At 38.2% G+C, this 26,543-nt stretch overlaps 1 protein-coding gene and 1 pseudogene across 1 annotated transcript in view; one reads left to right on the top strand and one right to left on the bottom strand.

Moving 5' to 3' along the window:
• The first annotated feature begins 719 nt into the window (after nucleotides 1-719).
• LOC137089859 (complement C1q tumor necrosis factor-related protein 3-like) lies at nucleotides 720-2,818 on the top strand (annotated as a pseudogene).
• A 1,679-nt stretch (nucleotides 2,819-4,497) lies between these two features.
• The window catches only part of clstn2a (calsyntenin 2a), a 318,427-nt gene continuing 296,381 nt past the window's right edge, over nucleotides 4,498-26,543 (bottom strand). The window contains exons 12-17 of the mRNA XM_067452451.1: nucleotides 15,843-16,051; nucleotides 15,243-15,410; nucleotides 12,512-12,657; nucleotides 11,803-11,926; nucleotides 7,602-7,789; nucleotides 4,498-7,151 (exon numbers count right to left, since the gene is read on the bottom strand). Of these exons, the coding sequence (XP_067308552.1) occupies nucleotides 6,951-7,151; nucleotides 7,602-7,789; nucleotides 11,803-11,926; nucleotides 12,512-12,657; nucleotides 15,243-15,410; nucleotides 15,843-16,051 (1,036 nt within the window). The 3' untranslated portion in view covers nucleotides 4,498-6,950. The remainder of the gene's footprint in view (nucleotides 7,152-7,601; nucleotides 7,790-11,802; nucleotides 11,927-12,511; nucleotides 12,658-15,242; nucleotides 15,411-15,842; nucleotides 16,052-26,543) is intronic.

Raw genomic sequence — 26,543 nt, 5'->3', positions numbered from 1 at the left:
GCAAGCTGAGCTGTCCCTGCAAGCTGAGTGTTATCTCCCATCCCCCAATGCCGGATTCAAAACATGCGGAAATGGCTCCCTCTGCTGGCTGTAGTCTTTAGCCTCTGGACAAACATTCCTCCTATGATGCAAAAATCGTCAATTTGCATCATAGGAGGAATTTTTCCAGAAATAAAATGCATAAATCTCTCGTCTCAGGGAGATATGAGGGAAAGCACAATAATTTGAATATACTCCAGGGTTTCTACTAAAACAAAGCCATATGCTAATCGCTGAAGTAACCCTTTAATTTTGCCTTTAAATAGCCGATTTAACCCAATAACTAGAGCAGTATTTCTTTTATTATCTTTCCTTTAATCAGAGGCATAAAGTATTCCATCTTGTGTTAGATGAACTATGCTCTATGTATGTAGATAAACTATGTTTTGCTGTGATTATCTGTAATAGGCCTACATATAAAACAGTTTTATTTCCTCTTAAAATGTGTCATTAGTTAAACTTTAACCCACCAGCGGTATATCAGCAGTTTTAGGAATTTCTGGAACAAATACCTGTAAGTGTGGAACCTTCAACAGAAACCCAGTATTATTATTATTATTTTTAAAATTCACAGACAGTTGCAGTGCAGTACTTGTATCCTCTGGTAATTAAAACAGCAAGTAGCCAGCTCAACATTGGAAAGTGTTTAAGTGGTATGACCGCTGAACTTAAAAGTAAAGATGTCCTGCAACATTCTGTATCCGCTGCTGCTTCTCCTGTTCAGCTATAATAATAATAATAATAATAATAATAATAATAATAATAATAATAATAATAATAATAATAATAATAAATGTTCTTTATAATGCACTTTATATTAAACAAAATCTCAAAGTGCTACAGTATTAAAAACAATCAACAACAATATATAAATAAGTAAATCAATAAAATAAAATAAATAAAACTGAAAAAAAATAAGTCAATTAAAAGCTCTGCTAAAAAGGTGGGTTTTAAGACCACGCTTAAAAGCATCTATCTATAGTCTGTGGAGTCCGCAGGTGACAGGGAGCGCATTCCACAGACTGGGGGCTGCAGAGCAGAAGGCCCGATCTCCCATAGTACGGAGATTGGTCGAGGGAGTTTTAAGACGAAACAGAGAAACAGAGCGGAGGTTACGAGTGGCTGTTTGTGTGGTGAGGAGTTCCTTGAGATAGGAGGGAGCATCACCATGGATGCACTGGTGCGTAAGGAAAGAGATCTTGTACTCGATCCTGAACAACACAGGAAGCCAGTGGAGTGATTTTAGTATGGGGGTGATGTGGTCGTATTTGCGCACTCTCATGAGGATCCTAGTAGCACTGTTCTGAATACACTGCAGCCTCTGGAGATTTTTGCTAGGGATGCCGATAAGGAGCGCATTGCAGTAGTCCAGCCTGGAGAAGATAAAGGCGTGGACAAGCTTCTCCGCATCTGCCAGTGTTAGAATGGGACGAAGTTTGGCAATGTTTCTGAGGTGGAAGAAGGAGGTCTTACACAGGTGATTGATGTGAGCTTCAAAAGTAAGCTGTGATTCCATTCTGACCCCCAGATTGGTGACTGAAGTGGAAAGTGGAATGACCTGACCAGAGAAAGCAATGCTGGTGATAACGGACTTCTGGACCTGAAGTGGAGTGCCGATTAGGATAGCTTCAGTCTTGGAGCTGTTTAGCTGCAGAAAGTTTTGCTTCATCCACGCCTTTATCTCATCCCGGCAAGTGATCAAAGTGGATGGTGTGAGGTCAGCAGAGGAAGATGAACTTGTCCTAAAGTAAAGGGGAGTGTCATCAGCATAGCAGTAAAAAGAAATCCCAGCTGTGCCTGTATGTCTGAGGTCCAGCAGCAAGAGAACGAAGTGCAGACTGAGAGGACTGAGCATTTAAATGTGGAACAAAGCGGTGCTGTTTTGACTTCTGATGAGTTTCAGCAATGCTGTCTCACAGGGATCTACACGGAGCTGGCAGAGCTGAGAGCCACTGTGAGTTCTCCGAAGAACAAACTGGACATCACTGAGGAACAGCTGGAGTAGATCAGGGGAAGAGGTAAAACCCCTGTTCTCACTTGTGAAATATGCAGATGCATGGAAAATGAAAACAAAATGAATGCTTCTAAATTCCTATGGATGGATACAATTAAATCTGTTGGCGGATTTCAGAACACTTATAATTCAGATTATTGCTAACCATCATTTGGAATAAACATCTTGAGATGTGTGATTGTTATATTATACAATATAGGTTAAGAGGTTTTTATGATTGTTTTGAATTGCTCTGATTCTGATTCATGATTGCCCTGTGATCTTTGATTCACACAGAATATAAAGTTGCATTTGCTGCCACACTCGGACCCATTGGTGACCTTGGACCTTTCAACACTGAGATCACTTGTTTACAAAAAGGTCTATGTAAATGAAGGAACAGCTTACAACCCAACCACTGGTGTGTGTTCTGTATCAAAGTTTTATATTTTATTTAGAGCATAAAAAGTATCAGTGTTAATTGTTGCATATGCTTTTACAGGTATGTTCACAGCACCCATTAAAGGCATCTATTTCTTTACTGTCTCTGGACGTCACTGCTCAACCAGACTCATGGATCTAAGACTCTTTAAAAATGGACACCAGGTGGTAACTGTTATTAATCATCTTCTAGGTGACCGCTATGAAGCAGCATCTAATTCATTTACTTTGACTCTAGAGGAAGGAGATGAAGTCTATGTGCATCTCTGGAAAAATACACGGGTCTATAATAATGAAAATGACTTTACTTCATTTGGTGGCCATTTACTTTTTTTTCTTGGGTGACCTTATTGAATTAATGAAGTTCAACATAATTCTCAACAAGTCTTAACTGTGGGTGCTAAAGATTTTTAAAATCCTGATTCACTTCAGAGTAAAATAAACGCACCACAGACCAGTCTTTGAGGTTAAAGCCTTCATGTTTTTTATTCATATTTCATGTAATTTGACCTCTTTGATTGTTTTATTCAAAATGATTGCTTGTAAATGTTATAAAGTAACTTAATTTGTAGTTGATTCTTACAGTGCAATAAAGTTAATTATTGTCGTTACTGGCTAGTGTTCTTTACATTTATACTGAACAATATTATTCAGGCAGTCATTAGTGTAAACAATTTGTAATTGTAATTATGTGCACATATTTGTCCAAGTTAAATATTCCTTATATATATATATATATATATATATATATATATATATATATATATATATATATATATATATATATATATATATATATATATATAAATAAATATCACGCGTGAACAAATAACACACGAGATGGAATTAGTGATGTAAGAGATCTGATAAAATCTTTACCTAAACTCTGGGACTTGGGGGTTTGGGGTGTTTGAGTTTGCTCTTGTCATCTCTCCATCAGTAAATGATAGATATTGTGACTGCAATAAAGTAGCAGTGATTATAAACATGCTTACTTTTCTATTGATCTGATTATACCATATACTTCTAAGGGTAATTATAACTGAATCTTGCATTTTTATTTCAATATATATGTATATACACCAATTAGGCATAACATTCTGACCACATTCCTAATATTGTGTTGATCCCGGTTTTGCTGCCAAAACAGCCCTGACCCATTGAGGCATGGACTCCACTAGACCCCCGCAGATCCTTTAAATTGCGAGGTGGGATCTGCATGGATCAAACAGGTTTGTTTAGCGGCCATGTCAACACCTCAAACTCATTGATGTGCTCCTAAAACCATTCTGTTTTGTGGCAGTGTGCATTATCCGGCTGAGAGAGGCCACTGACACCAGGGTCTGCAACAATGTTTAGGTAGGTGGTAAAGTAGCATCCTATGCAGCCTATATGCAACAAACTGCGATGCACTGTGTATTCTGACACTTTTCTATCAGAACCAGCATCATCATCTTGAGCAATTTGAGCTACAGTAGCTCGTCTGTTTGATCGGACCACACGGGCCAGCCTTCACTCCCCAAGTGCATCAATGAGCCTTAGCCGCCTATGACCCTGCGCCGGTTCACCAATGTTCCTTCCTTGGACCACTTTTGATAGATACAGACCACTGTAGACCGGGAACACCCCACAAAAGATGGAGTATTTGGAGATGCTCTGACCCAGTCGTCAAGCCATCACAATTTGGCCATTGTGCCAATTTGCTCAAAAACCTTACGCTGGCCCATTTTCACTGCTTCTAACACATCAACTTTGAGGACAAAATGTTCAGTTGCTGCTTAATATTTCCCACCCACTAACAGGTGCCGTAATGAATATATATATATATATATAGAGAGAGAGAGAGAGAGAGAGAGAGAGAGAGAGAGAGAGAGAGAGAGAGAGAGAGAGAGAGAGAGAGAGAGAGAGAGAGAGAGAGAGAGAGAGAGAGAGATTTAGTAGTACATTTTTGTCCTCAGACTATAGCTTTGTGTGTACACAAAGTATAATATGTTTGCAATTGAATGGGAAATAAACACTTTCACTCATTCTAAGGAAAGTCTTTATTGGTCAATGTACAGAAAGTGCTGCAGTGACCATCAAAGTTAAACAAAAACCCTTTACAAAACAAAAGGAGAGAAACATATACAAAAGAATAGCCTTACATGATTTGACATGGTTGATCTTTTTAAAAGTTTCTTTTTTGTTCCTGTTCTATAACACACATGGTAAAAAGGACTAGCGAAATATAGGAATGAAAAGTGTGGAAGGTAGAAAGAGGGGAACGGGATGTCTCACAAGGCTGACATCACAAGCACGTTTTGGCTGATGGGATGAGAAATCCTAACCACAGCAACAGACATTACATAAAACTCAATGCACATATTCATAAACGCACATGTTCAGGGGTAAAAAAACATAAGTGTCATCTATAGTTTCTCAAATATTACTTCAACTCTCCTCTAAAGGAAAAGAAAACACCTCTGTGACACTAAATGCTTTTACTTTGTCAAAAATCCTCAGTTTTCCTGAAAGATTTAATTGAACTATGCTGCAGGGAGGTTAGTAAAGACCTTCACAATATACCAAAATAGCCCCAGGCTAAAATCATTGAACAATTTTCCTCTATTTTCTTTCCTTTAATAGTTTAAAAGTGCCTTTGTCTACAGAGGCTCAGACAAATCTATTTGAGGTGGAGTGAGGGAGAACCAATCCTCAGTTGAGGTGAGGAAGACACCATGAACGATAAAAGAGATCAACACAGACAGAGAGAGGAGGTGGAGGAACATTCCTCTTCAGCAAGCAAGTGTGGACACAAACAGGCTGTGTGAGGGAAGGAGGAGGTGAGAAGTCTGAGTCACCATTCAACTACTCTACAGTTCCCTATTTACAGAAGACAGGCATATAAAAATGGACAGACACGCTTTCTTCTATTTTACCGCCAAGAATAGGAAAAGTAAAAATAGGAAAAGAAAGATTTTTTTCCCCCATCTCATTACTCTGGAAGCGTTTCAACCACTGAACAAAAAATAAAAAGGACATTGCGAATTTTTATCTCACAATTCTGACTCCCACAATTGCAATATATTACACTTTTCCGATTTTTTTGAAGAAATAAAAACATTAAAACCACACAATTCCAAATTCTAATGTCTGAATTGCGAAATATAAACAATAGAGTAAAGCAATTGCGAATTTATATCACAAATCTGACTGTTTTTGTTTTGTTTTTTTCTTTATTTAGAAGAAGTGTGAGTTTATATCTAGCAAATCTGACTTTTTTGTCTCAGAATTGAGAGATATTAACTCACAAATGTGAATTTTATAAATCCAAACTGCACTGTAAAAATTATTGTTAGTTTAACTTAAAAATGTAATTATAACGTGAGTTTATAATGGAGATTGGTTTAATAAATGGAAAATCAAAATATTATGTTATCTAAACCACAAAGTTGATTTGACAGAAGATAAAAGTTGTATAAATAATGGAAAAAAAAAATGTTTTACTCGCAATTCTGAGAAATAATGTAAGAATTGTGAGATATAAAATCAAGAAACTTTTTTTTTCTTGCAATTGTGAGTTTATTTAGTAGAATTGCGAGTTAATATCTCTTATGTCTGAACAAAAGTCAAAATTGCAAGATGTAAACTTGCAATTGCAAGAAAAAATTATTTTATATATAAAAAGTCTCAAGTCTCTCAAGTCTTTTTTTTTAATTCCATGGCAGAAACAAGTTTCCATAAATGACTATATAACATATGTCTAAAGAGAACCATCTTAGTTAAAATCACTCTGAGGATCTAAAATAAACATATTTGCTAAATTTCAAATGAAGAAAATATAATTATTATATACTTTCATTGAAAAAACAACTTTTGGGTATTTACTATTGCACATCAATGCAATATTAAATTATGCTCTGAATGCAAGTAATGGTGACGGCATAGCCATACTGTGAAATATTACAGTTTAGTATTTCAGAAAGGGAGAAAGCATCATGATGTTAGACTACAATCTGATTAATCTACACAGAACGCACCAAAAAAAAAAAAAAAAAAAAAAAAAAACATCCCAGAGATGTTGATTCACAATTTATTACATTGTGTCGATTTATCTTTCCTTTTAGTGGATCTACTGAGACACTGCAGCTTATACACTACAGAAGTACGTACAAGCTTTGCAGCGTTTTGGACCGAAGGGTGCACTTCCAAATATTGACCAGCAGATGGTGGTACAGGATGCTTTTTGTGGCTGTTGGAAAAAGTCAAAATCAGGTTGACAGCTTTTCAGGCAATAAATTCTGGCTTCTGTAAGTGTAAGAGGGCATTACATGTGAGTGTGTTATATATATATATATATATATATATATATATATATATATATATATATATATATATATAGTGTACGTGTGTGCACAAGTCTATGTCTGCGTGTGAATCTTGCTTGTGAAGGTGTATGCATATGTGTGTGCGTGTGAGAGACTGTGTTTTTTGTGTTTTAATAGGGTAACGTAGATGGGTCCCACTCCAGCTTTCCTTTCACTTTTCCCTTCTGAATGTTAGTCTCTTCCTCTTCATCACTGTCCTCGGATTCAACACTAGAGAGATCTCCTGACAGTTCATCATCTTCGTCTTCATCCTCCTCTTCCTCTGGCTCCTCCTCCCTCACCTCCACAGCAATCTGAGCCCCATCAATGCTCTAGAACCAACAACAGAATGATACAAATAATATTTAGACCATCTTCATGATAAAAACGGTAAAACTCCATGTGCTACAAAGCAATGCTAAAAGGTAAGCAGGTAATGTTTTCTTTTCCAACTATGGAAGTCAATGGGGTTCATACACAAAAAAAATCGTCTTTTTGTGTTCAGCAGAAGAAAGAAACTCATACATTTTTAATTCATTTGGAACAACTTGTGGGTGAGTAAATGATGACATTACTCAATAAATACTTAAAGGGATAGTTCACCCAAAAAAAGGAAAATTCATGAAGTAACTTCAAGAGCAAATTACTTTTTGTTTGTAACTTATGTTACATTTTCATTAGTTTTACAGTAGCTTGACTAACTACTTCAAACTAGTTTAGCAACCTTAGCTTCAAAGTAGCTTCCCCCAACATTTGTCTTTACCAATGATGCACATACTGACCTCCATAGGATTAACAGTGATGTTAAGATTGGAGTCGTCCCACTCCATCTCCGGTTCTTTTCTTCCCTCTTCGTCCTCTTTTGAACCGTCTTGGTGGGTGGTGTGGATGCGGTAGATGCCCAAGACCACGATGACCACCAAGGCAGCGATGCACATTACAATTACCACTGTGGCAGCAGGAGGGGTACCTAATGACAAATAGGTAAAGAAAGTTTGTTGCTACAAAACATTAAAATGGTTAAAACTGCATTTATTGACTGGTGTGATTATTATTAATGATACATATAATTATGTATTGAAACTTATATATTCCCACTCTACACTATACACTATATTCTCACACTATATTCCCAAAAGTTTTGGGATGCTTGCCTTTACATGCACATAAACTTTAAGGACTTCAATTCTTAAGTTGATCCACCATTTGCAGCTATAACAGCTTCAACTCTTCTGGGAAGGTTTAGAAGTGTGTTTATAGGATGTTTGTTTTTGTTTTTTTTGACAATTCTTCTAGAACCGCATTTGTGAGGTCAGGAACTGATGTTGGCAGAGAAGGCTTGGCTCACTGTCTCCGCTCTAATTCATCCCAAAGTTGTTATATCGGGTTGAGGTATGGTTGTGCAGGCCAGTAAAGTTCCATTACACCAAACTCGCTCGTCCATATCTTTATGGACCTTGCTTTGTGCACTGGTGTGAAGTGCAGTCATATTGAAACAGGAAGGGGCAATTCCCAAACTGTTCCCACAAAGTTGGGAGCATGAAATTGTCCAAAATGTCTTGGAATATTGAAGCATTAAGAGCTCCTTTCACTGGAACCAAAGGGCCATGCCCAACTGCTGAAAAACAACCCCAAACCATAATCCCCCCTCCACTTAACTTTACACTTGGCACAGTGCAGTCAGGCAAGTACCGTTCTCCTGGCAACTGCCAAACCCAGACTCGTCCATCAGATTGCCAAGCAGAGAAGTGTGATTGGTCACTCCAGAGAACACGTCTCCACTGCTCTATAGTCCAGTGGCGGTGTGCTTTACACAACTGCATCTGTTGCTTTGAGTTGCACTTGGTGGTATAAGGCTTGGGTGCAGCTGCTCAGCCATGGAAACCCATTCCATGAAGCTCTCTACACAATGTTCTTGAGCTAAACTGAAAACCACAAAGTTTGGAGGTCTGTAGCTATTGGCTCTCCAGAAAGTTGGTGATTTCTGCGCACTGTGCACCTCAGCATGCGCTGACCCTGCCCTGTGATTTTTCAGGGGCCTACCACTTTGTTGTGGAGTTGCTGTTGTTCCCAATTGCTTCCACTTTGTTATAATGCCAATAACAGCTGACCATGTATTATTTAGTATTGAGTAAAGTTCACAAATAGACTTATTGCACAGGTGACAACCTATCACGGTACCATGCTTGAATTCACTGAGCTCCTGAGCAACCCATTCTTTCACAAATGTTTGTAGAAGCAGTCGTCATGCCTAGATGCTTGGTTTTATACACCTATGGCCTTGGAAGCGATTGCAACATTCGATTTCAATGATTTGGAGGGGTGTCCCAATACTCTTGGCAATATAGTGTATATTTCTGTCCCCATCCTGTATAACCAAGAAGCCTATCATCGTTTCAATGTAAGCGGAATCTATTTTCCATTTTTCTTTCTCCACCCACACCTTGAGGCGGCCATCCTAAGGTTCACTAGCTCCTGTCAGGCCCAGATTCACCCCTGACATTGCTGCCAACCGCCGCACCTGTTCCCCATCTGCAGAAAGTCTTATCTATAGCCCAATTCGGACATTAATTGTTTCTCATGTGGACGTCCGTAAAAATATATTTGCATGCCACCTCAGTAATAAAACTCGTGTATTGGTATGGTGATTTATTTCTGGTGGAGGAGCGAGTTTTGTGATTCTGCATGTTATCTGTGATAAGCATGCTCACGTGTTCAGTCTAATGATCGTCTGCTGTAAAAATGTCATATGCTTGGAATAATAAGAATAAAATCATATTTAATTCAATAATAGAAAATTATGAATTATTTAAATATTTAAATATCATGTTTAAAAATAGGAAGATGTCATTTTAAAATGTGGAAATGAGTGGAATTAAGTTAATAGAATGCTGCAAATTTGACCTAATTACTGCCATAATAACAGCTCATTTCACATGTTTTTCTTCTTTTTATCTTTTGAGTGGTGATGAAAAATTATTCTTGTAAATACTTTCCAGCATTTCAGTAATAAAAGTGTAGGCTAGATCTTTAAAACACATCCATATTACAGTGAAGCGCAACAATACGGTGCTCTGCAGGGGTCAAAAAGGATATAAACAGTTAATTTTAAAGCAATCTTTTCTTGAAAACTCCGAGGTGTGGATTCGGACGGCAATTACATTACCACACGACCTTGGTGTTTGTCAAAAAAACTGTAGGTAATTCGGCCGGGGATTTTTACGAGGGTGGTGGGAGAAAAACACTGACATTCTAGATTCGGACGCCAATAAAATCACAGACTAGCCCCTGTAAATGATAAAAATACTATACTACCCCACAAGCAACAATTACCGTCCGAATAGGGCTTATGCTAGCATAACTAATTGAGTAAAACATTATTGTGAAATATTATTATAATTTAAAACAACTCAAATGTTTTCTAAATGTTTTTCTTTTTCTTTTTCTAAATCTAATATATTCCTGTGATGGCAAAGATGCTCAAGAAATATTTCTTCTTCTTATCAATGTTGAGAGAGATACTCTGTTTGTCTCCTAACTGGAAAAATCACATTAATGCACAACCTTAAGAGGCTTATTGCTGTAGCCTCTCTATTCTGCAATTATGTTTATTCATTCACAGTATCGTTATGACTCACTCAACCATAGAAAAATCAATACAATCCTGGATTACTGTCCATTAGTGTTTTTCTCAGGGAGGTCGGTACTAGGTACATGAGGTGAAGCTTATTTAGCCGTGTTGACAGAGGAAGACAGTTTGGCACAGTTCACTTTAAGAACAATGTCGCTTTCTGAGACCTTGCAGTCAGCAAGAGCAGGATTGGGAGCATGAGGTCACAGTGCCACCTGCTGCTTTTCCATGTCTCTCCTAAAGCAGCATGTCTCGCATCCTGTCATCTCTCTCTCTCTCTTTCTCTCTTCAGTCCAGAGAGCAGAATGCTCCATCTTGCTGCAGTCAGCTGTGCTCTGTGCGCCCTTGGGGAGATCACTGGTGTCCCCGGTGTGTGCGTGAGCTGGTAGAGTAAGTGTAATTTTCCAAACTCCTTCAAACCAACAATAAGGTCTCGAGAGCCTGTCATCCGCTTAGACCAGCGTGCAGGGGTTTGTATGTATGTGTGTGTACAAGCTGAATTTTTATAAGCTGAATTCTCCCATGAATCCTTTTTGTGACACATTTACTGTCCTCCTTATAGCCACTTGTTTACAATTTAATGAGATGCAACAACAACAACTAAGCAACAACACATTTTTAAAGCTGCAGACTGTAGGTTTTGAGATTCTATGTCTCGGGAGTAAGACCAAAATAAGAACTTTTGTTCTGACCAACTAAGAAAAAAAGCCTAAATTATGCTGCCAATCATGATTAAATCTAACAAACACATCACATCATAGCTCACATCACATCAAACCGTACAAAGTATTATTATTGCTATACTTTGTTCTTCAATTTTTTATGTTAATAACATCATATTAGTGACTACTTGCAACTACATTTAGTGTGTATTATCGTTATAGATTGCAATTTCTGTACAGTCTAATCTTTTGCTTTTGACTACAAGTTAAACTCCAGTTGTCACTTATAATTGTCGTTCAGACCTTTCTGGATTACAATCCACCATCAAAATGATATGTTTAATTATTCCAGCAGCTGTGAGAAAAAGGCTATAAATGATCCGCCACCTGCAGCATCCACACACGATATAGCCTACAAGCCGGGATTCATTCTTTATGTATACAGATGTGACATGGTGCAAAGATAAACGTTGGCAAGCTCGTATTTCCCATGGAAACCTACCAGTACCACTCAAATTATAACATTATTACAAGCTTGCCGGTGTGAATTGGGCTAATGTAAGGAGAAACACAAGGTAAAGAGTAAAAAAAAGACTGGACTGCAGCTTAAATTAATCACAAGGCCAACCAATGACTAGGTCTGGACAAACACTAAGAGGCATCATTAAGAGGCATCAGGGCTTACTTTACCTGCGATGTGATCAGAGTCGGCCGTGTGAACCACCAGTGGATGATGTACAGGTCTCATGTACGTGGATTGGACAGCCATGTGATTGACATGCTCCACAGCCTCTGAGCTGTGCACTACTCCGACCTGAGGGGCGGGACAAACAGAACATAGTTTAGAGAGATAAAAGCTTGCTTGTCCTGTTTTGAATCCGACATCTTGGTCAGGTCAAGTGATTTAAGCTTTGTTATATCATTAAATAAAATCCTTGATCCTGTAGTGAAAGACTATTAATTAAATTGTTTTGTAAATGCGATTAGGTTCATAAAAATCATACTGATCCATAAGAAATCTCAATGACAGTAATTTTTGATTTCCTGCTGATCACCTAATGTCTCCTATACCATACCTATATATATATATATATATATATATATATATATATATATATATATATATATATATATATATATTTATTTATTTATTTATTTATTTATTTATTTAAGATTTAGCCGCTCCTAAAAGTTACCAAAAAAAAAAAAAAAAGGTTGGTCATTTTAACATGTGAGTCAGACAGAGCCAGTCTCTTCCATCTGTTTTGGTAACTTTTAAGCACCAAGAGTCAAAAAGTGCACAAAGCTGAAAGAAGAGCAGGAATTGAAAGAGGGGATAAAGTAAATGGATGATAAAAATAATAAAAAAGCCATGCCCAGTGTGAAGGCAGTCTCTGACCTCCAAGTTGAACTCATTGCTTGTGTAGCGTCCATTCAGTTCAGAGCAACTGAGCCGGAACCTTCTCTCAGACAGACCACCAGGCTTCCAGTTGCGGTACCTCACCTGCCTGATGGCCTGTTCATAATGCGCCATGGAGTCAACACCTGAGACCAAAGAAAGACCAATATCTACTCAGACAAAAGAGCTCCACAGTCCTGAGAGAGACTCAACATGCAGTCTCTGAACAAGCAGGAGGTCTTAGTCCTTCTCTAATAAATGTACCCGACACTCTCAAACCACTTTACGAAATGCCAAGGTGATTTGAATTTGCTTGCAAAAAGCCAAATATATGACTGATAGAGGCAGAGATCTGTTCAAGAGTCTGAGCAGGATCTCGGTTAAAGGATTTTGAGCACAATCAAGAGTGACTTTTAAAGATCAAAACTTTTTTGAAAAGCATGAAAGCATTTAAATTTGACCTACCAGATAAGTAAAAAGTGCACAATCTTTCTTTAAGACTGATATCAGCTGTAAAGATGTGTGCTTTTTTCATATTAATTATTTTTAAAGAGGTAGTTCACCCAAAAATGTGTGTTGAACAACAACAACAAAAATGATGATGCATTATTTAATATATACATTGCCGTTTAAAAGTTTGGGTCAGTATTTTTTTATTTTATTTTTTATTATAAATACATATATGATTTAACAAAATGTTTCTATTTCAGACAAATGCTGCTCTTTTGTACTGTCTATTCATCTAAGATTACTGAAAAAGTGTTTCATGGTTTCAACAAAAATATTAAGCAGCACAACTGTTTTTTTTAAATTGATAATAAATGTTATTTGTCAGCATAATTTCTGAAGGAAAATATATCGAAAAAGAAAACAGCTATTTTAAACTGTAGCCAGAAGAAATGAAAACATTTTAGATATTATATAGAGACCAAACGTTTGAAAGGTTACGGTATATATTCCAAATATTTTGAAGCCATACAATAGATTTATGCAATGTAGAAAGAGACCAAAATTTAAGTTGTTATTCCCTTAAATTTCAGTTATTGTTCCCCTCCACTGTAGACTTTATACCTCATTAAAATATTCCTAAATATATGCCACATTGATGTAACCTGCCATTTTCCATCTAAAAGCGACATATGAATGAATACCATTGTTTGGCTTCAGAAGACTTTGAGTAAAGCACACATAATGCTGCTTTTCAATCTTTTTGGAGATTGATCCCCATTCACTGTCATTACAAGCAAAATAATGGCTAGCATGTGCTTTAACATAATGTCCATTTTTTGTAGCACAAAGGAAATAAACCGGTTAGGATGACATGAGGGTAGGACAATTTTTTTGCTATTTCCTTTAACTAGCAGAATGCTACTACGAGAATGTCCATAGCAATCATTCTGACCGTTTGTACTAGACTGCACCAAGTCATTTTTGTCATATCATACTTACATGCGAAGCTTCCATTGAGGTTTTAGAATGATTAATATGTCTGTCATCATATATTATGACAGCATTATCCTAAAAGTGTGTCAAAATATGGATTAAATGGAGCACTGAGCACCAAGCGAAAGCAGATAGATCTACATATTACAATCTTTTTTTGTAATATATTATTGTATTAGAGATAGGCTTAAGTCTAAATAACAACAAATATGGATTTAAGTATAATATTTAATTAGATAAAAACATCTCAAACTATTAGATCTATCTTTTTTCAATACATTTTGACTTTGGGACTTTACAACGCTCTTGGAAATGTTTGGATCACACAAATCGGAAACAAACCTATGCGGCCACCAGCATCATCTGCGCCAGTCAATCTCTTTCTTGTTGATATTTTAACAGTAAAGCTAAGTTTAAGCTCAGCAATAGCATATTAAAACAACTAAAGTTTATAGGCAACAGTACTGGTGGGGAAAACTAGCAAAGACTGAAATAATAGTACGTGGCATACGCCGTCTGTAATGCACACAGTCAATTTTAACGTTAGGGCCATTCTAGATAGAAATACTCAGAACTCTTTTGGGTTTTGTCATTTTAATTTTTAGAACAAACTATACACGCATTGGGTACTATAGCAATATGTGTTTAATTTCAACAAAGTTATTACAACAGATGGTCAAAATTACCTTCTTGGTAGTTTTAGTGTTAACACATTTATTGCTTATCCACAGCTTGAGGCCAGTTGCTTCATTTTATCTTGATTTCTCCAAGAATGTATTTAAATATAGAACTATCAATCGTAGATTGTAAATGACTAAACATAATCGCAAAATAGAGAGACTAAAGAAATAAGCCTCTCAAGGTTATGATTTACTGTGACTTTTCCACAGGAGCAAAACAGAGTATCTCTCTCAACATTAATAATAACAAGAAATGTTTCTTGAGCATCTTTGTCATCGCAGGAATAAATTACATTTGAAAAAACATTAAGAAAACTAGATGTTTTAAGTGGTAATAATATTTCACGATATTAATGTTTTTACTCAATTACTTCTGATAAAATATGGATTGTCCTGCAATACAATCAGTTAAACATCAACAGCTACATATATACTGATCTAGATTTAATTACATTCTTTGGAGAACAAATGCTAAATGAAGCAACTGTAAGATGCAATAAATAAACAATAAATGAAGTCGCTGAAGTGTAGAGTGAAAAAGAGATTATGAGAAACATTCTGGCAGCAGATGGCTGTATAGAAGATCTGAGGCATGTGGTCGACCATACCGTAGATGGAGATGCCAGAGGTAGAGTTGGTGGCATCCAGATGTTTGCCTAAGAGAGAGCTGTGGTGTATCTCCAGACTCTCCCGCTCTAGGTCCAGCTCCTCTCCGATTACCAGCACATCACAATAATCCAGGTTATGCATCAACTCCAGGATGCCAGGCCTCCGGGCTACCCGAACACACAAATTCACACACTGTTAGAGACAGAGATATGATCCGGCAAATATATGACCTTCCACTGTATCCACAAACAAACATTGATTGTGTATGAATTTAATTTCGATGATTTATTGTTTCACTACCCCAGGCTCTACATTCGATAAAAGAAGCCGGACACTTTTGTTGAACTTTAAATGAAAAAAGACACTAATAAAAAAACAATTGACTTAGGGTCAGTGTAATAACCAGAAGGCGGCATTTATAATCTTGATAATAATAGACTAAACCATTTTATAAAAAAAGAAAATTCTGTAAATATGCTAAAACGTTTGTATGGTTACATTATAGGCAAAATATGCAACTGTGACATCTGTGGAATGGATGAATGCAAAGGAGTGAGATTATGTTAATATATGAGCTGTGAAAGTGAGTCATCTATCACCTATGCTAAAGGGGGTGTCGGTCTTGGTGACGGTACTAATGATGTTTATGTCCTTGAAAAGGGCCACCCCGACAGGGGCTCGGAGCTGAGCCGCGGGCCAAACCAGCCGCTCCACTCCAGCAATGGTGATCCGAGGTTCGCTTGGCGGCATTACCATCACCATCGCCTTGATGTCTGGAATGGAGATGCACGTATCTTCACCGAAACACCTACAAGTTGCAAAATGGAGAGGAGGGACACAAGAGACTTAACACTGGAGGTGTAAAATGCCACAGAGTAACAAGAAAATAAGCATTTTAACTGTGCAAGAGTTTCAGCTCTGATGGGATTAGCCATTTTCAAAATGTTCTGTACATTGCTTTTCGGCAGATTTTACACTGCTTCCCTTTAAACCAATATCACCATAACTAAAGTGGGGCAAACAAGTATTTAGTCAGCCACCAATTGTGAAAGTTCTCCCAATTAAAAAGATGAGAGAGGCCTGTAATTTTAATCATTGGTACACTTCAATTATGAGAGACAGAAGGAGAAAAAATCTTGAAAAAATTCCTATTTTTAAAGAATTTTTTTTTGCAAATTATGGTGGAAAATAAGTATTTGGTCAATAACAAAAGTTAATCTTAATACTTTTGTTATATACCCTTTGTTGGCAATGACAAAGGTCAAAGGTTTTCTGTAAGTTTCCACAAGGTTTTTACACACTGTTGCTGGTAGTTTGGCCCATTCCTCAATGCAGATCTCCTCTAGAGCAGTGATGTTTTGGGGTTGTCACTGGGCAACACAGATTTTCAACTCCCTCCAAAGATTTTCTATGGGGTTGAGATCTGGAGACTGGCTAGACCACTCCAGGACCTTGAAATGCTTCTTACAAAGCCACCCCTTCGTTGCTTGGGCGGTGTGTTTGGGATCGTTGTCATGCTGAAAGACCCAGCCATGTTTCATCTTCAATGCCCTTGCTGATGGAAGGAGGTTTTTACTCAAAATCTTATGATACATGGCCCCATTCATTCTTTCCTTTAAACGGACCAGTCGTCCTGGTCCCTTTGCAGAAAAACAGGCCCAAAGCATGATGTTTCCACCCCCATGCTTCACAGTAGGTATGGTGTTCTTTGGATGCAACTCAGCATTCTTTCTCCTCCAAACACACACACAAAAAAGTTTTTATTAAAAATTTAGATTTTGGTTTCATCTGACCATATGACATTCTCCCAATCCTCTTCTGGATCATCCAAATGCTCTCTAGCAAACTTCAGACAGGCCCAGACATGTACTGGCTTAAGCAGGGGGACACCTCTGGCACTGCGGGATTTGAGTCCCTGGCTGTGTAGTGTGTAACTGATGGCCTTCTGCAGGTTTCTTCACACCAAGCTGCTTATCTATGGAAGATTCAGTCTTCCCAGCCCAGTGCAGGTCTACAATTTTGTTTCTGGTGTCTTTTGACAGCTCTTTGGTCTTGACCATAGTGGAGTTTGGAGTCTGACTGTTTAAGGTTGTGGACAGGTGTCTTTAATACTGATAACGAGTTCAAACAGGTGCCATTAAAACAGGTAATGAGTGGAGGACAGAAGAATCTCTTTTTTGTAGGTGACCAAATACTTATTTTCTACCAAAATTTGCAAAGATATTCTTTAAAAAATCAGACATCAGAATGTGATTTTATGGATTTTCTCTCATAGTTGAAGTGTACCCATGATGAAAATTAGAGGCCTCTCTCATCTTTTTAAGTGGGAGAACTTGCAGAATTGGTGGCTGACTAAATACTTTTTTGCTCCACTGTAGTAAAATGTTTGCATATGCCTAAGCATCAGTTTTTTTTTTTGCATTATTAGAAACAATAATTCAGATGTGTCCAAACTTTTGACTTGTAGTTTATTCATGAAAGCCAGAAAAAAAAAACTTTATAAAAGGCAGAAAATGATAATGATAAAAACAAAGAAACAAAATCATGTAGTAAATACCTCAAACTTTTAATAATCTTTAATCTTTTTTATTATATATAAAATATATACTTTTTTTACTCTAAATACTATAAAATCAAAGCCATATATCTAGCGAAGTTGTGTTCTGAATTTGAAATTCAAATCACAAAAATTTAAGATTTTTGTTTTATGTTTTATTAATGAAAAACACATTTAATACAATGATGAATACATTTCTGTCAAAAAATCACTTCTATCACAAAATAGTCTAAAATATGGAACCTTGAGACCTTTCCGACGATATGTGTCTTGTAAAGATTTTGATTAAAATACATTTTGTAATATGAAACCTGACACCGCCCAATAGGGGAGGAGCCCCCTAAAATAATTTAAAACACTGTTTGAACGATAACGCAACCCCCAATTTCAAAATTGGATGAATTCACACAATGCATTTTGAGTTTGTAACTTTTGAATGATACCTCATTAATGATGATTAATAAAAAAGGCAACACATAAAAAGGGCACCAAGCGTTTTTTCTGAATCTATGACTAACAAATATTGAAATTGCATGGCTGAGGCTCATGCAAATGTATGCAAAAACATGAAATATCAAGGAATTTAATTGTAACTGCTTAAACACTTTGCGTTCCAAAATAAATTCTGTACCTCACGCTGAGTAAGAGCCGATTAACATGCACTGACGCTCACAAAATCTTTCAAGCTAGTGTTTGAACAGTTGATGAGTGATGACTGCAGTATCTGACTGTTGTTTTACACTGGCACCATCAACTTCAGCACAGTCGCACCTCACAGGTGAAATCCGCCACAGGACTAATTAATGATGCTGCAATATAGTTCGTTTTAAAGCACATGAGCAGTGTGCTCAGCCTGGTGCCACCTCCTCCTGATTCCAGTTGAAGTAGTTGGTATGGCAGTCAGAAGCAGTGTTGATTAAGACCGAGGCGCTGAAGCGTGGACGGAAACAGACCTGCTGGAGAAATTGGAGTCCCTCCAGCTTCATTACAGCTAGCATGCGAGGAGAAAGGGGGAAATAAAGTGTCTTAGGATTAACAGGCCTCCTTTCTCACGATGCACCCAGTAATTACTCTTTTTCAAGGGTGAGCCCTAAAGAGCACTCGTTGGTTTACTAATTCATTTATATCTTCGCCCACTAATTAAGAACTATCTGTTTGTTCGAGACAATAACCCGCTTTCTGCCACAGTCGCGGGTGGAGTGATGCTTAGCCGTGCTCGAGCGATGGTGCGCTATCTCCCGGAGGTAATTCCTCTGTAAGGTTCAGCTAAACGCTCTCCCTCAAGGGGCCATGGAGAATGGCCATGAATGAGAAGGAAGGGGAGCGCAAAATTGTGTGGAACCAACAAAACAATTACGTCTAATGACTGCAGTAAAAATGACGGTGGGAAGTTTGTGGTGTGTAAAAGTGGCTCCCTTCGGTAGAAGCACTAAAGTAAAACAGTCGAGAGCATGCTCACTCATTAAAAAGGCTTTGTGAAAAAGGGCAACAATCTTGCTTTATTTACAGGGCTGATTTAAGGATATTGGGAGCTGGTCTAAGCCGGACTCTGGCTATTATAAGAGCTACGGCTCACTCCACTATCGACCAGGGAAGTCTGTTCCTATTTAGGCAATCCTCTTCACCAATGCACACCAGACAAGTGTAGAAGCATCTGTCTACTTTTCATTCTCCCCTGCTCTCACTTCCTCCACGGTAAAGTTTAATTTGTGGACATATCACCCGCGTGCAATTGGATCCAATAGGTTTCATTAGACTGCTGTCAGATGACACGATCCTTCCACCCTTGACAATCAAATGAGCATCTCTATGGGTAAAAAGACACCCAGAAAACACTGTGAATGTTTTAAAAGTTTTTAATGCATGCACTACAGGGTGTGACCAGTGGCCACACACCCGGAGCAGGGGGCAGCCGTTCACGACGGCGCCCAGGGAGCAATTGGTTTAGGTACATCCTTACTCCTGTCGGTATTGAGAATCGAACCGGCGACCTTTGGGTTACAAGACCGACTATCTAACCATTAGGCCACATCTGACCCCCAGTTGAAATGAAGTCTGTTATGCTCACCAGCTGCATTTATTTGATCAAAAACATAGCAATATTCTTGTAATTTAAAATAACTGTTTTCTATTTTAATACATTTTAAGCAGTGTTTTCAACATTAATAATAAAAATAAAATTTTCATTAGCATCAAATCAGCATATTTGGATGATTTCTGAAGGATCGTGTGATGCTGTAAAAGGTGCTAAAATTTCAGCTCTGCAATCACAGGAATACATATTTTAAAATATTTGTGGAAACTGTGATGCATTTCTTTTCAGGATTCTCTGATGATTCGAATGTTCAAAAGAACAGCATTTGTTTGAATACATTTTGAATGTACTGAACAGTCTCATCTGTACAGGCTCATCTGTAAGGGCAGGTGGGACAGCCCCACTAAAATATTCATACAAAACATAGATCTCTATATAATATCAATAATAAATTGCGAATGTGTTCAGCATTGCACAACAAATATTTTTCTTCTTCTGATTTTAAGTCGGAAAATGAGCAGAATAGGGTATATTAAAACTTAATGTATGGCTTCAGCAGGCATGTATTATGATACTGAGCAGGGCAGCAGGTGCCTGAGGCTGAGCCCTTCCAGCTCTGCAGTGCCCCCACAATTTTCCTATGTAAATCTGTATAAAACAATGGATGTAATATCTGTGATGTCACACGGCCATCACCACCTTGGCAGCGCGTCACCACGCGTAACTTCTGCATAACCGGAAATGGACAAAGAGGTGGGATGTTGGTGGAGCTGAGGTGCCTGGCTGCTGAAATCAAACCCACCTAGCTCAACAGCAGTGGCAACCCACCTGTCACTCAAGTGACCATGCCCTTAGTATTGCAGAACTTTAATGCTTAAAATAAATTTGACATCCATTTTCATGAAGGGAAAAATTTGCTATAGACCCAAACCATTTTTTTACTAGGCTGTAAACATATATTTTTTTAAGTATGTCAATGGGATTGACTCCCTTTCAGAGCCTGTCTCTAACGGCCAGTTTAAGTCACTACCGTGTTGGATTGAAGAGAGAGACCGGAAGGTTGCCGCTTGATGTGTCATCAAGTTGCTGGTAAAAGATGGAACTGTGGCGAGCTCTAATTGTGAGCCATTAGACGAGATTTCAGGCTGCCACAGTTATTTTTATGCTATCTTATATAAACCTCGCTCCAGACCAAGACGACATCAATCCGCTTCAGCTATGTGCACATTAGACTGCATCAGGTCATTAACATGTCTGTTCTTCCTATGTGGAGTAGCGGATTAATTTAATGAAAGCATAAATCCTTTAGTTTAAATGTGCTCATGTGAATAGCCTTTAGTTCTGTTGTGTTCGCCTCACGTTTGATAATAGACATGGCCTTTTCTCCTCACTGGAATTTCTTCACAACATGTAATAAACAAAATTCGGAGGCAAATAAATAGAACATTAAGGCAATTCTAAGATAACATTTTATGCACGTCGTGTGTTTTAATTTGATGTTTATCTGCTTACCCCCACGGCATCCAAGATATAGGTGACTTTGTTTCTTCAGTAGAACACAAATGAAGATTTCTAAATCCAACTGTTGCAGTCTGTCAGTCATATAATGCATATCAATGCATTGAGAGTAAAAAAAAATGCACATACAAATCCATATTAAACCCTGCGGCTAATGACGACACATTGATATCTTAATGCACAAACAAAACGTTTGGTTTGTGCAAGAAACCGAACAGTATTTATATCATGTTTTACTTAAAATAACAAGCCCAACAGCCTTCAGCACACAAGCACTTCCGGTAAGTGAGGTCTGTACACGATCTGACGTAGAAATACACTGTATATAGATACATTTTGTTGCAATATTTTCCTGTTTAACACTGTGAAGCTGCTTTGAAACAATCGTCATTGTAAAAGCGCTATAAAAATAAAGTTGACTTGACTTGACTATTACAGTGCTGTAATGTAACTTTAAAGGCCCACTGAAGTTTCTTGAAACGCGTCGCATTATTCAACGTGTCGACGTGATTTCCCCTGAAACGGCTCCAGCTGTTAGCAGCCCCTCCCCTTTTTTGAAACAGCCAATAGCGTTTCGTTAATATACCGTTTGACTAGAGCGCAAGAGTGGACCTTTCTGTTTGGTAAAGCCAGTTTCCTCTAACACTGTTTATCATCATAATCTCCTCCATATCGCTTTGAAATGCAGCTTTCTGTGCAGAATTCAAATGGGACGATATGTTTGTTGTCTACGACGACTCGCGCATATACGATCCGCGCTGCGCTCTCTTGTCTGTAGTCTAAATTTAGACCAGAGCCGTTGGGGTGTGTGCGCAGCTGCGGTGTGTGAAACTAACGTTAAAACAGACTTTATTCGCCTCAAATGAAAGCATATTTACACTGAATGGTTTCCTATCACATATATAGTGTGCTATGTGCCTTTCACCATGTAGAAATTAGTAAATGTGTGTTCACAAATGACCGATTTCAGCAGCAGCTTCAGCAGCGTAGGGGGCGGGCTTTAGATTCTAGAGATCATTTGGATTGGACAGAACATTTGACGAGAAAGTGAAGTCTGTGATGATGTCACCAAAATCTGAGATTTGTTCTAACGGAAATAGGAGACTGTACATTTTGAACGCTTATATCTCCTGAATGCAAATTTTGTCATAGTTTTGGAACATACCAGCTTAATTATAACTTTAAAGCTAACACAGTCATACTAAAAGCTAAAAAAAACTTGTATTTTGATTTCAGTGGACGTTTAACAGCTGAAAGTGCATTTTCTCTTCTACTCTGCAGTACTCTGTTATTCTACAATATACTGCATAATGCTGTGTTAAAGTGATAGCTCATCCAAAAATAAAAGTTATGGTGTTATTTACTTTACCCTCATGTTGTCACAAACCTGTATATCTTTTTTTTCTTGCATGGAACACAAAACAGGATGTTTAGACCAGATTCCCAAGCTGCTCTTTTCAATACAATGAAAGTGGATCCACCGTGGTTATCTTTCCTAGCTTGAATGTTGTGTTAGTTAACACTTCTTCCATTCAAGGAAGTAAATCATACAGGTATAGAACAATAAATGATGGCAGATTTGTGTGTGTGTGTGTGTGTGTTTCGCAGTGCTGTGTTGTCACTCTCCGACCTGTGCTGTGTCATGCTGTTTGATGGCATCTTTAATTGTGTTGTGCTGTACTGCAGATGATGGCTCTCTGACACCACCGATTCTCTTTTATCATAGCCTTTCATGTGCTCATCAGCTCGTCTCACTGCAGTCATCACCACCAGCAGGCCTGTCCATTATCCACAGACACACAACCACTGCCAGAACGCTACATGAACACACCTTGCCGAAAATAACAGCTTCAGCACAAGCTGCTTTGCTATCATCTCTGTAGCTCAAACAGTACATTGCATTTGCAACACTAAAGTCAGGGGTTCAATTCCTAGGTAATGCATTTAGTGATAAAATGTATTCTTTAAATGTGTAGGTTGGTGATGGTCTAGCTGATGGCGTTCATCGGGTTTAAGCAGTTCCCAAAACCTCTCTGAAACTTGCAAGCCAAGCCAATTTGAATTGGCTGGGAGACCAGCTAAAGCCAGCAAAACATGTATGAGATTATTATTAAAATGATAATCAGGATTATTCCTTTTTCTTTCTTTTTAAATGTATTTAGAATAATTTGACTTTTACATAAGCACAAATCAGGAGAAGCTCAACTCAAGGTTATATTTATTTTATATAATCTAGTTTCCTGATTTTACTTTTTTGCACAAAAAAAGTATTTTCACTTCATAACATTAAGTTTAAACCACTGGAGTCACATGGACTATTTTAACAATCTCTTTACTACCTTTCTGGGCCTTGAAATTTGCTATGACATTGCTGCCTATGTGTGGTTCAGAAAGCTCTCAGATTTCATCTAAAATATCTAAATTTGTGTTAAGAAGATGAACAAAGGTTTTACGAATTTGGAAGGGGTTACTCACAAGGGTGAGCAATTAATGACAGAATTTAAAATTTTCTTTTTAATTACTTAGACTGTCTGCCTTATATCTGCTAACATTTTATTTTTCTGGTCCCCCTAATGACTATAAGTAGAGTCAACTAATACTCTAATGAGAGTTATTTGATATGAAACCTTACTTTAGAGTCAGCAGCATGTCTAAAGGGAACAATCAAAATAAAGTGCAACCTACTAGTATATAATATACTATATTATGATAATTTTTATTAGATAATTTATTAGAAATATGACAGGGTTTGCTACTACCACAGTTTGATATGGAAGAATAGGATAACTAAAGCTTATGCATGAACTTTTTTGTGGAAATACACAGTTCAGTATATTGCCAGAAATTTGGGGGCGTCTGCTTTTACATGTACATTAACGTTAATGACATCCCATTCTTAATCTGTAGGGTTTAATATGGAGTTGGTCCACCATTTGCAGCCGTTGGGGCTTTCCACAAAGAATTTGGACCATTCTTCTAAAAGCGCATTTGTTAGGTCAGGAACTGATGTTGGACGAGAAGGCCTGGCTCAAAGTCTCCACTCTAATTCACTCCAAAGGTGTTCTTTCGGGTTGAAATCAGGACTCTGGCCAGTCAAGTTCGTCCACAGCAAAATCGTTAATCCATGTCTTTGTGGACCTTGATTTTGTGCACTGGTGCGCATTCATGCTGGAATAGGAAAGGGCCATCCCGAAACTGTTCCCACTAGGTTGAGAGCATGAAATTTTCCAAAATGTCTTGGTATGCTGAAGTATTAAGAGTTCCTTTCACTGGAACTAAGGTGTCACGCCCAAACCCTGAAAAACAACCCCACACCATAATCCCCCCTCCACCAAAATTTACAGTTGGCCCAATGCAGTGAGGCAAGTACCGTTCTCTTTGCAACCGCCAAACCCAGACTCATTCTTTAGATTTCCAGACAGAGAAGCGTGATTTGTCACTCCAGAAAACACTTCTCCACTGCTATATAGTCCAGTGGCGGCGTGCTTTACACAACTGCATCCGACACTTTGCATTGCATTTGGTGATGTAAGGCTTGGATGCAGCTGCTCAGCCTTAGAAACTAATTTCATGAAGCTCTCTACGCACTGTTCTTGAGCTAATCTGAGGGCCACACAAAGTTTGGAGGTCTGTATTGGCTCTCCAGAAAGTTGGCGACGAGTTGCTGTTGTCGCCAAATGCTTCCACTTTGTTATAATTCAACTAACAGTTGGCCATGGAATATTTAGTAGGAGTGTCCCCGACTAAGGATTTATACATTCGAATCACAATTTTCGAATGTTTCTATGGTCAACCGATAGTCGAATCATCTATGTAGGTGTGAATGGGTTGGGAGGGGCACGACACTAGTCAGCAGGAGGGTAAAACTATTTTATTCTCCTTCACACACTGTAGACAGCAACAACTTTTAATAGAGCAACCAAAACTGCCTGCCAACTGACAGACAAACTGACAATGGCTTTCTTATTGAGGTTTAAATAAAAGGTAATATGGTGGATAAACATTCGTAAACTCATTCGTATTAGTTTTTTCATAACATTTTAAAGCCGCAATCTAAATACAGAACATCACACAAATATATAAAAGAACATTTTGATAAATAAACCGTAAAAAAAATACCTGCCTAGAGAGGAAAAGAGCACTTTGAGTGCGTTTACATGCACATTATTAAGCTGATTATGCCTAAAGGGCGTCGCACACCGGATCAGCGCCGCGTCTGAGGTATCTCACACCAGACACGCACATTATATATGCGCAAGCTCAATTTTGAATCGACTTCTGACAGAAGAGCTGCACGATGAGTGTATCTTGTAGCACAGGGTGAAAACAGTACAATGACGATTTGGGGGAAATATAATATAAATTTAAAGGGGGAGTTTTTTTCGAGTATGGCTCGGCTTGACGTTACTAGAGCGGAAGGTCCTTATATGGGCCGTACGGGCTCTTCTCCCGGTAGGGTGCGCACGCGCGTGTGACTAGAGAGGAAATGCACGCCCATAAACACTCCACGCCGCGCTCCACTTTATTCCTATGGGTGACATCAAGCGACTTCAACGCTTCAGCACAGCAAGTCACTGCTGTCAGGACTTCACCAAATCATACCAAAGAAGTGTGTTTTTGACGGAGCGGTCCCAGCAATAAAGGTTCGGTCCTGCTTTGGAAGCAGCCGGTGAGTAAAACTGCTTCAAATGTCTCTGCTGTTGTCGCGTGAGTAAACATCATTAAACGACACGATTGCGCGCTTCGTCATTAAAATGCGTTAACGGACTCTATTGTTGTTCTATGTATAACGTTACACTAGTCTGACGTGCAAAACCGTTTTGCTTGCTACTGCTAAGGTTTAGTCGCATACAATAGTCCATAAACCGAACCATGTCCTCATAAACTGCGAGTAAAGACACACAAATGACAAATGTTGACAGGCCACTAAATACAGTACATACCACAGAGACGGACGTCCTGCTGTTGCTGTTTCTCCTTTTCAATTTATTTTAGCCTCCGAATGATTCTGGATCATATCTGTATTAGCTGAGAATCGATAGCCATGGGTTTCTCCACGCTTGAGGAAGTCACCGGTTTGTGCGCATTCGTCATTCTTTAGCTCCGCCCACACGATACGCCTCCAGGTGCTCGTTTTTTTCCGGAAAGACTCGGTACAGCCCATATTTCTTTTATAAATATAATAAAACT

The sequence above is a fragment of the Pseudorasbora parva genome, chromosome 9 (genome assembly GCF_024679245.1).
Source record: "Pseudorasbora parva isolate DD20220531a chromosome 9, ASM2467924v1, whole genome shotgun sequence".
NCBI lineage: Eukaryota > Metazoa > Chordata > Actinopteri > Cypriniformes > Gobionidae > Pseudorasbora > Pseudorasbora parva.
This window is presented reverse-complemented; position numbering and strand designations above follow the sequence as displayed.